Here is a 14,852-nt window from a genome sequence, read left to right as displayed (position 1 = left end):
TTCAAGGTGAAGGGGCAAGTAAAGGAAGGAACCTGGGAGGGGTGGGGCAGGGCAGGGGAAGCAGGCCAAGTCACATCTGATCAGAGAAGCGCCGGACCAAGTGTCCGTGGGTGTCTCGGCCCCTTCTCTGCTCGCTTTGGTCATGTTCTGCACCCTCCCCTGTGAGTCACACTGACAACTTCCCCCCCTGGCCTCCTGACTGCCTGCATCACTTGCTTTCTCAGTCCTTTGGTCCAGCTGTTCCCACAGCAGCCCAGCAGCTCGGAGCCCCACCTGTGACCTTGCAGTCATGACCAGGAGCAGGACAGCCCTCCTCCTGTCAATGGGTGAGTCTGGGTCCCAAAGGAGGGGGATTTAGGGATCCAGGTGCAAGTGAGTCAGGGCTCTGAACTGGGAGTCTGGCTGGGGGGATCAGGGTCCAGATAGGGACAGATTCTCAGACACTAGGAAAGGCTGGAACATAGGGTTTGGGATCTGGAGTTTGTGGAGGGAGAGGATATTGAAGAAACAATTTGGGGGAATTCCAGAGAAGCTGGAAGAGAGATCAGTTGCCTGGACAATCCAGAAATTTCTAAAGTAGACAAAACAAGTCAACCTCGTGCTCCATCCACAGTATCCCTTTGGACCTCAAGTTCTCCTGGGCCCTTCCTCATAGGAGTCCCAGGGGTAGGGGTGGGGGAGGATGGACTTTAGAGCTTGAGTACTGCTCTGCAGAAATGGAGAAATGAACTGGACAGCAGACTGATGGTGAGGAGCCATCTCTGTGCCATGGGAAGGACAGAAGTGAGATAGGTCTCCAAGTGTTTAAGAGCAAGGGCTCTGGGGCCTGGGCCTGCAGGGGAGCACGGGGGGTGGGGGGCCTAGGAGACAGAGCTCAGCTGGGGGAGGGGCAGGCAGGAGGAAGACCCTTCTCCAAAGCTCTCTTCTCACCCTCCTCCCCAGCCTTAGCTTCTTCTATCTGCTTCAACTTGGACACAGAACAGCTAACAACCTTCCATGTGGATAGTGCTGGCTTTGGGCACAGCGTGGTCCAGTATGACAACTCCTGGTGAGGACTGGTGGCAACTGACCTTTGCCTCCCTTCATCTCCTCTCCCTGAGCAGAGCCCTGTCCCTCCCCAATGCCACTCCCCTCCAGCCGTTATTTGCAAACTTTTCTCTCTGTCTGGTGTGGCAACTTCCCTGGGTTATGAATATTTGTAATGAAGGTAGGCACTATCTTGCCATCGTAATAATTGCAGCTAACATGTATCAAGCACCAAGTGCCAGGCACGGGGATGAACGTGTTCTACGTGGAGACTGATTTGGTCCTCATAACAACCTTATGAGGACTAAATCAGTCATTCAACAAGTATGTATTCAGCACCTGCTATATGTCTCAGGAGCTGGGCGTACACCAGAGAGTAAAACAGACAAGAATCTCTCCCACGCAGAATTTAAGTAATCTCTATTTTACAGATGAGGAAACTGAGGCCCAGAGAGGTAAAGCAAACTTGCTGGAGTGGCAGTCGGGCTCTGGCATCCATACTCTTAACTGCGGTGTTCTTTGTCTCCTGGCAGGGTGGTGGTTGGAGCCCCCCAGGAGATAAAGGCTGCCAACCACACAGGGGGCCTGTACCAGTGTGGCTACAGCATGGGCGCGTGTCAGCCCATCCGCCTGCAGGGTGAGCCGCTGCCCTGCCTGGAACCCAGGGCCATGCTCCTGTGCTCGGATGGCTTCCTGCCTCCTCAAGGCCTCCCCGACCATCACACCCCTGTACCCTGCAGCCCCATTGAGACCTGGAAGCCCACTTGACCTGTCAGACCTGTGTGTCTCCTACGTTGAGGTGACACTCGCCCAGCTCTTACATAGCCTCCTCTGTCCCCAATGTTGACCATGCACATATCTGTCCCCTCAGTCCCCCCAGAGGCTGTGAACATGTCCCTGGGTCTGTCCTTGGCAGCTGCTACCAACCCCTCCCGGCTTCTGGTGAGTTGTCCTGGGTCATAGGAGCATCGTGAGGGGAGGAGTGGGGACCCAGGGCTGCTGAAGCTGGGGTCTTGTGGAGGCTGGAGGTGCTGGGATGGGAGGGTGGGAGGGAGCAGGGGCAGCATGTCCATCAGCTCCCCCCGTCTGCAGGCCTGTGGCCCCACTGTGCACCATGCATGCAGGGAGAACATGCACCTGACTGGGATCTGCTTCCTGCTGGCCGCCTCCTCCCGGCAGGTCCACAGGCTCCCAGCCACCCTGCAGGGTGAGTGTTCAGGGCCACCAGGTCCTTTGAGGAGCCCAAGCACATCTAACTGGTGGTGTGGTGAGGCCAGAAACACTCTTACCAGAGTGGATAAGAAAGGGAGGATATGGGAAAACAGTTATTAGATGGTGTCTTGGTTCTCAACACGGGCTGAAAGGGCCACTGCTTTCATGCCCTGCCCCTTGCCATCATGCTGCACAGCCTTCCCCACAACCTTGCCCTCTGTGAGCCTCGGTTTCCTTGCCTGTCAGATGGGGATAATAACATGCCCAACAATGAAAGTAACATAAGATGGTCTATGGCCAGGGTTTAGCCCAGCGCCTGGCATGAGGTGAGAGCTCAATTAATGCCAGCTGCTGTTATTTTTAGGGAGAAGGGGATTTCTTTCATCCAGTGTCCCCTGGGATATAACTAATTGGTTTGCACAGCGGTCTGGGAAAGGTTGGTGAGGGTGCAGTCTGAGCACTGTGTGTGTGTCTGCACATGCATGTGTGTGGACCTGCATGTGTTGTGTGTGTACGTGTATGTGTGCGTACATGGGCACACGTGTGTGCATACGTGTGTATGTGTGTGCATATGTGTGCATGTGTGTTCGTGTGTGTGTGCATGAGTGTGCGCGTGTGTGTGTGTTAACGCACAGGTGGAGACACAGGGCCTGGCTTCCCTGGTGCTGATGGGGATGGAAGATAAGATAAAACAGTGAGCTTTTCAGACTGAGGTCACCTTCTGGTTTCACTCTGTACCTCTAACACCACCTTAGGCCTAGACTCCCCACTGACAGGGGCCTGGGCACCTATGAGAACACCCAGACCCCACTGGTGGGAGACCTCCGGGTCAGAAAGGGGAAGCTGGGAGGTGGGAATGAAAAGAGACTTCCTCTCCTTGAGCTGGAGGAGCTTCCTCTTCTGGGGACAGATTCTGCTTTCACCCAGGAGGGTAGTGGAGGCCCATATTTAAGCTGAGAACAGAACAGCACCAGTGTGTGGCTATTGCCAGGGTTGACATTAAAGAGATTTAACAAAAGTATCCAGTTCAGCATTGACCAAGGAAGACAGACACTGGCCAGGCTGGAGCAGGGGCCCCCCATTACTGGATGGAGGGGATATGAAGAGGGGGAGGGGCACAGACAGCTGATGTAGGAGGAGGAGGCCCTCAGCTTCTCACCATCTGGTTTGGAGGAATTCACTTTTTTACCAATCAGGCTGCTGAGCAGGGGTGAGGAGCCCCATCACTGTGGCAGCCACTTTATGAGACTTCAGGAGACTAATGGGTCTGTTCTATGCAGGGGTTAGGGAAGCCCTGCCCCTGACAAGGAGAGGACCCTGGATGCAGGGTGGGCGGGTCCCAGATGGGGGAGAAGAGGAAGGGTGTTGGGAAGATGAGTGCTTATGTCCCTTAAAGGACCGGTGCCACCTCCTTCTCCAGAATGCCCAAGGCAGGAGCAGGACATCGTGTTCCTGATTGACGGCTCAGGAAGCATCACCTTCAGCGATTTTGCCAAGATGATGAACTTCGTGAAGGCTGTGATGAGCCAGTTCCAGAGGCCCAACACCCAGGTGTGCCCTCGGGGGGAGGGAGGCGAGTCTTCAGGGTGCTGCTGGGGAAGGCTTGCTGGGGAGGGCCGGGGTCCTGGTGGCGTAGCCCCAGCCTGAGCTCCGGTGTGGTTCTCCCAGTTTGCTCTGATGCAGTTCTCCCATGAATTCCGGATACACTTCACTTTCAACACCTTCATACACAGCTCAGACCCTCTAGGACTGCTGGATTCTGTACGCCAGCTGAGAGGGTACACGCACACGGCCACAGCCATCCGAATGGTCATGTGAGTCCTGACTTCTCCCAGGTCCTTTCCCTAAGCAACCAGGTCTTCCTTTGGGCCTTATCTGTCTTCATGAGAAAGGGACAGGCAGAGACTGAAATCCGGTCCATGATCCCCTTGCTAAGCTGGGGCCTCCGGGTGGGACTGGGGTCTCCCAGAAGAAGGGGCTTTTCCTCTTTTCACAAAGGGGTCAGGGGCTAGTGCGGTTTTGTTCACAGGCTTCCGGACCTACTTCTTCCCCAATAGACGCGAACTGTTCCGTGCCTCAAGTGGGGCCCGCAAGGATGCCACCAGGATCCTCATCGTCATCACCGATGGGAAGAAGCAAGGTGACCGCCTGGATTACACGGACGTCATCCCCACGGCCGAGGCGGCAGGTGTCATCCGCTATGCGATAGGGGTAGGACACGGGGTACACTGGCCACTCGCCCTCCCATCGCTTCCCCTCAAGGCAGCTTCCTTTTCAAGGATAGAAACCCGAGCTCTCTTAGTTCCTACTGGCTTTGGGATGGACACCGTCCCAGCCTAGGACCCACAATCTTTTCCCCTGGATTCCTTGATGCTGTCCAAGCCTCGCTTTTCCCATCTGACCACTGAGCAACATAATGCTGGCCCACAGGGTTATTGGGAGATATGGACAGCTGTCACATTTAGGCATATTAGATGTATTATTTTCACTGAGTGGGTCTTTGCTGGGGACAGGTCGGATCGGCTTTTCAAGCGACATATTCCTGGAAAGAACTAAATGACATTGCATCCAAGCCCTCCCATGAACACATATTTAAAGTCGACAACTTCGATGCTTTGAGGGATATTCAAAACCAACTGAAGGAGAAGATCTTTGCTATTGAGGGTAAGTCAGAGACGGAGCTCCTGGCTTCAGAAACCCTCAGCCATAAATGCTTTCGTTTTGAACCGGGTGCCCCAGGTCATAGGCACTGACGCTCCCTGTAGGTGTTGATCTCCAACTTAGATTCTCCTAAAGCTGAGGTGTCCTCTTGGACCTGGGAAGCCCACTTTTCTTCCTGGGACCCAGCGGCATGCCTCCCCCCAGGTACGGAGACCATAAGCAGCAGTTCCTTCGAATTGGAGCTGTCCCAGGAGGGCTTCAGCGCTGTGTTCACGCCTGTGAGTGGGGCCCGCAGACCGACGAAGTGGGATAAGGGAGAGGAGTGGGGGGAGGCAACGGTGGGCATTGAACAGGTGTGTGGGGCCGGTGGCAGGCACTTCTGGAATAAGCTGTCTTCCCGCTCCGGCCTGCTCAGCCCTGGAATCCTTTTCTCCCAGGATGGCCCAGTTCTGGGGGCTGTGGGGAGCTTCAGCTGGTCTGGAGGTGCCTTCCTGTATCCCCCAAATATGAGCCCCACCTTCATCAACGTGTCTCAGGAGAATGTGGACATGAGGGACTCTTACTTGGGTGAGAAAAGGCCGGGGTGGGGGATGGGGAGCCATGCTACCCGGGAGGGGGAAAGGGGGAGGGGGGCCTTTATGCTGAGGCCCCGCCCCCTCAGGTTACTCCACCGAGCTGGCCCTTTGGAAGGGGGCGCAGAGCCTGGTGCTGGGGGCCCCCCGCCATCAGCACACCGGGAAGGTTGTCATCTTCACTCAGGTGTCCAGGCAATGGAGGCCGAAGGCTGAAGTCACAGGGACCCAGGTTGGGCATGGAGGAAGCCAGAGTGGAGTGCGAGGGTGGCCAGGTGGCCAGGGATGGAGCAGGAGAAGACAAAGGGGCTTTGGGGCTCCTGGGGGGAGGTCCTGTGTTTGGGGAGAGGCAGGGCCTGGCCCAGGACGGGGTGCCTCTGGTGGGGACAGGCAGGATGACTTGGGACTCTGGCCTCCAGATCGGCTCCTACTTCGGGGCCTCCCTCTGCTCTGTGGACATGGACAGAGATGGCAGCACCGACCTTGTCCTCATTGGGGCCCCCCATTACTATGAGCAGACCCGAGGGGGCCAGGTGTCTGTGTGCCCCATGCCCAGGGGGGTGAGTGTCTGAAGGGACCTGGGCCGGGTGGGTCTGGGTGTGGGGTGGAGGGGTGTTCCGGGTTGGGTCCTGGCACTGATTTCATTGCGCAGCAGAGCAGGTGGCGGTGTGAGGTCATTCTTCGGGGGGAGCAGGGCCACCCCTGGGGCCGCTTTGGGGCAGCTCTGACAGTGCTGGGGGACGTGAATGGGGACAAGCTGACAGACGTGGCCATCGGGGCCCCAGGAGAGGAGGAGAACCGGGGTGCTGTCTACGTGTTTCATGGAGCCTCAGGACTGGACATCAACCCCTCCCCCAGCCAGGTGAGGCCTGTCACTGTTCCTGTCACTACAACAGTCTCCCACTTGCTTCCCTCCCTCGTCCACATGCTGCCTGGAAGACCCTCCCCTTTTTCCTCATCTTACCTCCCGGGCCCAGCACTGGGCACCTTGTAGGCAGCAAGAAAAATCTGTGGAATCCTTAAGGTGCTAAACATGGAGATGCCATATGACCTAATAATTCTACTCCTAGATAATTGAAAACATATGTCCACATGAAAACTTGTAAGTAGATGTTCTTTGTAGCATTACGCACAGTAGCCATAGGTGGAAACAACCCAAATGTCCATCAACTGATGAATGGATAAAAAAATGTGATATACCCATACAATGGCATGATACATGCTACAACATGGGTAAGCCTTGAAAACATCATGCTATGTGCAAGAAGTCAGTCATAAGGGACCACGGAGTGTGTGATTTCATTTATGTAGAATGTCCAGAATAGGCAAATCTCTGGAGACAGAAAGTAGATTAGTGGCTGCCTAGGGCTGGCTGTGGGGGGAAGTGAGGGGCAGGGGAGTGACTACGAGTGGGTGTGGGGTTATTTTCGGGGTGATGGAAATGTTCTAAAATTGGTTGTGGTAATGGTTTCAGAGCTCTGTGAATATACTAAAAACCACTGAATTGTGTACTTTAAAGGGTGAATTGTATGGCATGTGAATCATAAGCTCTCAGAAAAGCTCTCACAGAAATAAAAGTATGGAGGAAAGTCTCCACAGCTTTGCCACTTCCCAGCTGTGTGATCTCGTCAGGTTACTCCCCTCTCTGTGCTTGGTTTCCTCATCTGTAAAATGGTGATAATAACAGAACCAACCTCATCAGGCTGCCGTTGTGAGGATTAGATGACTTCGTACACACAAGGTGCCTAGAGCGGTGCCTGGCACACAACGGGTGTTACATTATCATAGTCTATTGTTATACTAGTCCTTAATAGAGGGCCACATCTGGAGGGGATCTGAAGAAGAGGGTGAGAGGTCCTGTTGAGAATAACAGCGGTCCCCAGGTTGTCATGAAACTGCACTCGGTCCACACCAGTTTGTCTAAGTGCCCCTTGCCACAGTGGCTTAGAGGTACACTCCTGTCTGTGTAGACCCTAGTATCACTTGGGTCACACTCAGAAGGCCCGACTCCAAGAGCAGGCCTTTCTTTTTTTTTTTTTAAATTGTAACATCGTTGATTGTACATATTTGTGGGGTATAGAGTTGAATATCAATACCTGTGTGTAATATGTGATGCTCAAATCAGGATAATTAGTGTATTCAACATTATACAATGTGATTGTTTTTCTTGGCCCTTTATCAATCCCTCCCTTCCCCTCCCCCTTTCCCACCCATCTTCAGTAACCTCAGTTCTGTTCTCTTCTTTTGAAAGTTCGACATATTATTGTAATTATTGTATCTTTTTTTCTTTCTGTTTTTAAATTTATTTGTTTACTTTTTAGCTTTCACTTAAAGAGTGAGGACATGTGGTGTTTCTCTTTCAGTGCCTGGCTGACTTCACTTAACATGATTTTCTCTAAGTTCGTTCATCCATGTTGCTGTGAATGCCAGAATTTCATTCCTTTCTAGGCTGTGTAGTATTCCATTGTGTAAATATGCCACATTTCCTTATCTAGCCATCCGACAATGGACATTTAGGTTGGTTCCATATCTTGACTACTGTTAATAGAGTTGCAGTAAACATGGGGGTGCAGGTGTCCCTTCGACATGATGATTGCCATTCCTTTGGGTATACACCCAGCAGTGGGATAGCTGGGTCATATGGCAGTTCTATCTGTAGTTGTTTGAGGAATCCCCATACTGTTTTCCGTAATGGCTGCACCAATTTACAGTCCCACCAACAGTGCAGGAGGTTCCCCTTTAAGTTCTGGATTCGCAGCCCACACAACTTGTCCCTTCTTCCCACCTCATCCTGTGTCCCCTTGCACGGGCTCGCGTCACCTCCACTGGCTCACACACGGAATGTGAGGATGTGGTAGTGAGGTCAGTCTCACCGGGTGCGAGGCCCCTGGTGTTGCCGTTCGATTGTGTTTGTGCTGTTTCTGCCCCCACCTGGCCTTTCTAGACTCCCTTAGTAGTGGGTAAATTTCTCTTTTGAATTTATTATTATTACTCTTAATGTCTCTAGTCCCACCGTTGCTCAGAGATTGAAAGGGCACATTCAGGACTGGCTGTTTAGCTTAGCTGGTTAGAGCGCAGCCTTATAACACCAAGGTCACGGGTTTGGATCCCTGAACCAGCCACACACACACACACACAAACACAAAAAAAAAAAAAAAAAAAAAAAAAGAAAGAAAGAAAGAAAAGAAAGAAAGAAAGAGCACATTCTCTGAGGGATGTGGCATTACAGGAGGAAGAGGAACGAAAGGGGAAGGACCCACAGGGGAGGTGACGCTCAGAAGGGTGTCACCAGTCCCCATCCCAACTCAGCCCTTCTCGTGCTTTGAAGAGACAGGTGGCAACAGGCAGCAAAAAGGGGCCTTGGGCTTGGGGCCAGAGGGTCTGATTTCAGGTCTAGAGTTGCCTCTTAAAGGCCCTGTGAGGCTGGGACTGTCGCCCAGCCTCTCCTGCATCTGTGAGATGGGAGGGGGCTGGATGAGTTGTGAAATCTCTTCAAATTTAACACTCGTCATGATACATCAGACTGTTAACTACATTCCAGCTACCATTCCAAGAACTGTAGAAACGAACTCATGTAATGCTTGTAGCTAAACTCTGTGGTATTACTGTTCCCATGTGAAAGATGAGAAAACTGAGGCACAGAAAGATTGAATCCCCAAGGCCCCTAAGTGAACGAGTCGGAACTGGGGCCAGAGACCAACTGGATGAATGAGTGAGACTCAGGTCACTGGCAGCCTCGCATCCCCACTCTTCATTGATTTCTTAGGAATGCTTCCCCTTTTCCAGCCATCTCCTCCCCACTCCTACCTCCCAGTTCTTCTCGTTGCTTATTTCCAATGTGCTCCCTACATCCCTGATCTGACTTGCCTTTCTCTCTCTGGCCAGCGCATTGCGGGCTCCCAGCTTCCCCCCAGGATCCAGCATTTTGGGCAGTCACTGAGCGGGGGTCAGGACCTCACCCAGGATGGATTGATGGACCTAGCCGTGGGGGCCCAGGGGCACGTGCTGCTACTCAGGTGAGAACAGCCTTCCTCAGACATTCTTCACGTGGTCCTAGGTGTGGATGGGGACCCCCACCCCCCACCACATTCCAGGTTGTTCTCCTAGGAGCCAAGGTCTGTCCTCAGCACAGTGCTCTGTCCACAGGACCAGACCTGTCCTCAGGGTGTGGATGAACATACGCTTCACAGCTACAGAGATTGCCAGGTCTCTGTTTGAGTGCCAGGAGCAGGTGGCCTCTGTCAAGGACCTGGGTGAAGCCAACATCTGCCTTCATATTTATGAAAGTCCCAAGAACCGACTGGGTGAGTCTTCTCCCCTCCAGCCCAGGGCATGCTGACCTCTGGGATCCCCAGCCCAGGGCTCCTGTCTGCTGTTCCCCTTCCTCCTGTAATGCCACGCCCCTCAGAGAACGTATTCTTTCTTTTTCTTTTTTTTTTTTTTGTGTGTGTGTGGCTGGTTCAGGGATCCAAACCCGTGACCTTGGTGTTATAAGGCTGCGCTCTAACCAGCTAAGCTAAACAGCCAGTCCTGAATGTGCCCTTTCAATCTCTGAGCAACGGTGGGACTAGAGACATTAAGAGTAATAATAATAAATTCAAAAGAGAAATTTACCCACTACTAAGGGAGTCTAGAAAGGCCAGGTGGGGGCAGAAACAGCACAAACACAATCGAACGGCAACACCAGGGGCCTCGCACCCGGTGAGACTGACCTCACTACCACATCCTCACATTCCGTGTGTGAGCCAGTGGAGGTGACGCGAGCCCGTGCAAGGGGACACAGGATGAGGTGGGAAGAAGGGACAAGTTGTGTGGGCTGCGAATCCAGAACTTAAAGGGGAACCTCCTGCACTGTTGGTGGGACTGTAAATTGGTGCAGCCATTACGGAAAACAGTATGGGGATTCCTCAAACAACTACAGATAGAACTGCCATATGACCCAGCTATCCCACTGCTGGGTGTATACCCAAAGGAATGGCAATCATCATGTCGAAGGGACACCTGCACCCCCATGTTTACTGCAACTCTATTAACAGTAGTCAAGATATGGAACCAACCTAAATGTCCATTGTCGGATGGCTAGATAAGGAAATGTGGCATATTTACACAATGGAATACTACACAGCCTAGAAAGGAATGAAATTCTGCCATTCACAGCAACATGGATGAACGAACTTAGAGAAAATCATCCTGGCTCTCCCAACCTTCCATCCCCCACTTTCCTCTACAGGTGACCTCCAAAGCTCTGTGACCTTTGACTTGGCCCTCGACCCTGGCCGCCTGAGTCCCCGTGCCATTTTCGAGGAGACGAAGACCCGGACTCTGACTCGAGTCCGAGTCCTTGGGCTGGGTCTGCACTGTGAACCCGTGAGGCTGCAGCTCCCGGTGAGGGCACTCGATGCCCAGGGGGTGGACATTGGGAGACTGGCCCGGGCTGGGTGGGAAAGAACAGGGTGTGTTCCGGCCCTCCCTGTGGCTCAGCCCTAGCACAGGACCTGGCATGCAGGAGGTGCTTAATCCATGTTAGCTGAGTGACTGAGGGAGCCGGCGACGTCAGCTGCAGCTGCTAGAGGTCACACAGCTGGATTTCAGGAAATGGAATCCAGGGGCCTTGGGCTGGATTCCTTCACTCACTCAGTGGACAGTATTTATGGAGCCGTCTCTGAGACAGGTGCTGTCCACACTGTGTCCTAGGGGCCAGGGACGCAGCAGTCATTGCCCACAGGGAGCTCCGGAGGGAAGGCCAAAACACACACGTTTCTAGATATGTATATTGGGTAGCAATAACTGCTAGGAAGAAAGATAAAACCAGGGAAGAGGACAGAGAGGGGCGCTAGTGACTCTGCACGGTGCTTTCATCGACCGCCCGCTTTGTTCAACACCTGCCCTGCAGGCCTGTGTGGAGGACTCGGTGACCCCCATCACCCTGCGCCTCAACTTCTCCCTGGTGGCCCAGCCCATCCCTTCCTCCAGAGGCCTCCGGCCTATGCTGGCTGTGGATGCTCAGAGATACCTCACAGCCTCTGTGAGTCCTGGGATTGGGGTGTCCCTGAGGGCGTGGACAGGGTGGGCTCCAGATCTCAGGGGAAACCCCATGCTGCTTTCCCTCTCAGCTCCCCTTTGAGAAGAACTGCGGAGCTGACCACGTCTGCCAGGATGACCTTGGCATCTCCTTTGACTTCTCAGGGTGAGCTTCCTCCCCCTGAGACCTGCCCTGGCACCCCAGCTTCCCTCCTGGAACCTGGGTCTCCTGGCCCTCGCTCTCTAACACTCCTGCCCTGTACTTGGGACCCAGGTCCCCTGTGCCCTGTCTATCTCCCACCTCCCTGCCCTGCATTTTATCCCCAGAGTATTTCCAGTCTCAGTAACAGAATCATCTCCCCCACACCCCCAACATCCAGCTTGAAGACCTTGGTGGTGGGGAGTAACCTGGAGCTCAATGCAGAAGTGACTGTGTGGAATGACGGCGAGGACTCCTATGGAACCACAGTCACTTTCTCCTACCCGGCAGGGCTGTCCTATCGCCGTGTGGCAGGGATCCAGGTACTCCCTCTGGGGAAGGAAGAGGCTGATGGGTTCAAAGCTCAGGTAGAGCTGCTGATGCTTAGCAACCTCTCATGTGCCAAGAGCCTGGGCTGGCCTGGGCTGCACGGATGCAGCCATGCTGCCTGGGGCCTGCCTGGGCTCACATGGGGTTCAACTTTGGACATTGCATTTTAAGGACTCTGACTATTGGGAATAAATTCTCAGAAGACCACTAATATGGAGAGAGAGAGGACCCTGCCTTAAATTTCTTTGTGTTCCATTTCATGACAATATTTCTCGTTTAAAGGAAAGCGCATCTCAGCCTTCGAATATTTTAAAACACTGCTCTGTAGAAGGAGGGATTGAATGTACTGTTTACTCTAAATCAGGGTTCGGCAAACTTTTTCTATAAAGGGGTAGATAGTAAATGTTTCAGCTTTGTGGGCTGCACGGTTTGTCACAGCTACTCAGCTCTGCTCTTGTGGAGTGAAAACAGCCATTGATATGAATGAGGATATGCATGAGCATAGCTGTGACCCAATAAAACTTTATTTAGAAAAATAGTTGGTGGGCTGTCTTTTGCCAGTCCTCGCGCTAGAAGACAGAACTAGGACCACAGGGAGTCAAAAAGAAATAGATTTTTTTACAAAAATTTTATTATGAAGAATTTAAAACATTTACAAAAGTAGAGAGTAGTTCAACAAACCTCCCCAAAACTTACCACCCAGGTTCAGCAATTATCAGCATTTTGCTGCATGTGTTTCATCTATGTTTTTTCCTTTGCTGAAGTATTTCAGAACAAATCCTAGACATCAGGTCATTGCACCTCCTTATTTCACTGTGCTGTGTTTTGATCATGTTCCTCAAAGTTCGTGTGTTGGAAACTTAATCCCCAGTGCCACAGTGCTGGGAGGTGGGACCTTTAAGAGATGATTAGGTCATGAGGGCTCTTTGCCCCGTGAATGAATTAATTCTGTTATCACAGGAGTGGGTTCCTGATAATAGGATGAGTTTGGGCCCTGTCATAGCTGTTTTCTGTTGCTGATAACAGAATACCTGAAACTGGGTAAGTTGTAAGGAAACAGAATTTATATTTTACAGTTTTGGAGGCTGGTGAGGGCCTTCTGCTTGGTGGAGCCTCTCTGCAGAGTCCCAAAGCAGCACAGGGTATCACATGGTGAGGGGGCTGAGGATACTCATGTGCTCTTTTCCTCTCCTTATATAGCCTCCAGTCTACTCTGTGATAACCCATTAATCCATTAGTGGATCAATCCATTCACGAGGGCAGAGCCCTCATGAGCCAATCACCTCTTAAAGGCCGCACCTTTCAAATACCATAGTTGATCTCCTACCCTATTAACACTCACGATGGGGATGATGTTTTAACATGAGCTTTGGAGGGGACATTCAAACCATAGCAGCCCTCTTTCTCTTGGGCACTCTCTTGCCCTCCCACCTTCGGCCATGAGATGACACAACAGAGAGAACCTCACCTCTGATGCCAGAGGCCGGCACCACGCTCTTGGACTTCCCAGCCTCCAAAGCTGTGAGCCAAATAAACGCCTCCTGTTTATTAATTACCCGCTCTGTGATAGTCTGTCACAGCAGCAGAAAATGGACTAATCACACTGTATAGTTGTGAACAGTGGGGACATCTTACATGACCCCAATGCCATTATCACACCTCGTAAAACACATGATTCCTTGGTATTTAGATCATAGTCACATTTCTCTAATTGTCTCGCAACTGTCTTTTTACCCCTGATTTATTTGAACTAAGATCTAAGCCAGGTATGTCTGCTACGTCTCTCTTAGTCTAGTACTCCCTACAGGAGCATGTTTGGATTAATGCATGAAAGAACATAGTAGGAAAGGCGATCTCCAGCCTGTGAGAGGAGATAACCCCGTCACTGAAAGCACTCCTAGACATATCAACTAAATGCAATGTACGCACATTTGCTGGACATTGATTTTAATAAATGAGCTGTAAAATAACATTTGGGAGACAACTTAGGAAAACTGCACATGACTGGGATACTAAGAAGTTATTTTTCATTTTGTTGGGTGTGATTTGTTGGGTCTCATGACTATGTTAAAAACTATACATTGAGATACATTGAAGTAGTTCTGGGTGAAACAATATGATGTCTGAAATATGCTTTAGATTATTCAGAAAAAATAGTGGAGAGCAGCTGAATAAAACAGGAGTAGAAAAATGTTGGTAACAACCTGAGTAATAGACATGGAGGTTGATTTTCTAGTCTCTCTACTTTTGAGTATGTTTCAAAATTTCCACAAGACAAGCCCTTTAAAAATAACAAGAAATAAAAAGAAGGAAAATTCTAATACATCTGAGATTTCTACTTGGAGAGGAAGTTTGACCATATAGTGTCTAAGGATCTTTAAAAAACACAACCTTAAGGGAGATGCCAGGACACTGTGTCGCTGCTTCACGGAACGTCTTTGGAACACCGACAGATGCTCATCTGCTCTTTTTCACCTACCTTTGCCTAGAACCACCCGCGGCTGCGCTCCCTGCGTCTGACGTGTGACAGCGCCCCAGATGGGAGTCAGGACACCTGGACCACCAGATGCAGCATCAACCACATCATCTTCCAGGGGGGCACCAGGGTCCGCATCCACCCACCCCTAGCCCCCTGCCCCGACCCCACCTCACTCCCCCTGACCTCCCTCTATTCTTGCCTTCTCCTCAGATCACGTTCTTGGCTACCTTTGATGTCTCCCCCACGGCTGTGCTGGGCGACCGGCTGCTCCTGAGAGCCAATGTGAGCAGGTGAGCCAGGCAGCGCCCCTCGCCCCCCCCCCCCCCGCCCAGCCCCCTCCCCTGGGGCCCCC

The 14,852-nt window shown here is 52.0% G+C and overlaps 1 protein-coding gene across 1 annotated transcript in view; it reads left to right on the top strand.

Moving 5' to 3' along the window:
- The first annotated feature begins 289 nt into the window (after window positions 1–289).
- Window positions 290–14,852, top strand: part of ITGAX (integrin, alpha X (complement component 3 receptor 4 subunit)) — a 20,346-nt gene continuing 5,783 nt past the window's right edge. Inside the window, exons 1-22 of the mRNA XM_008593195.1 lie at window positions 290–326; window positions 943–1,048; window positions 1,560–1,663; window positions 1,898–1,968; window positions 2,119–2,233; window positions 3,659–3,789; window positions 3,907–4,052; window positions 4,296–4,449; window positions 4,752–4,902; window positions 5,104–5,177; window positions 5,337–5,466; window positions 5,561–5,703; window positions 5,891–6,031; window positions 6,124–6,333; window positions 9,357–9,487; window positions 9,618–9,775; window positions 10,702–10,856; window positions 11,365–11,496; window positions 11,585–11,658; window positions 11,873–12,014; window positions 14,511–14,627; window positions 14,711–14,790. Coding sequence (XP_008591417.1) covers window positions 290–326; window positions 943–1,048; window positions 1,560–1,663; window positions 1,898–1,968; window positions 2,119–2,233; window positions 3,659–3,789; window positions 3,907–4,052; window positions 4,296–4,449; window positions 4,752–4,902; window positions 5,104–5,177; window positions 5,337–5,466; window positions 5,561–5,703; window positions 5,891–6,031; window positions 6,124–6,333; window positions 9,357–9,487; window positions 9,618–9,775; window positions 10,702–10,856; window positions 11,365–11,496; window positions 11,585–11,658; window positions 11,873–12,014; window positions 14,511–14,627; window positions 14,711–14,790 — 2,702 coding nt within the window. The remainder of the gene's footprint in view (window positions 327–942; window positions 1,049–1,559; window positions 1,664–1,897; window positions 1,969–2,118; window positions 2,234–3,658; window positions 3,790–3,906; window positions 4,053–4,295; window positions 4,450–4,751; window positions 4,903–5,103; window positions 5,178–5,336; window positions 5,467–5,560; window positions 5,704–5,890; window positions 6,032–6,123; window positions 6,334–9,356; window positions 9,488–9,617; window positions 9,776–10,701; window positions 10,857–11,364; window positions 11,497–11,584; window positions 11,659–11,872; window positions 12,015–14,510; window positions 14,628–14,710; window positions 14,791–14,852) is intronic.

This window comes from Galeopterus variegatus, unplaced genomic scaffold (genome assembly GCF_000696425.1).
Source record: "Galeopterus variegatus unplaced genomic scaffold, G_variegatus-3.0.2 Scaffold8868, whole genome shotgun sequence".
NCBI lineage: Eukaryota > Metazoa > Chordata > Mammalia > Dermoptera > Cynocephalidae > Galeopterus > Galeopterus variegatus.
The sequence above is the reverse complement of the archived record's forward strand: the minus strand, read 5'-3'. Positions and strand labels throughout refer to the sequence as shown.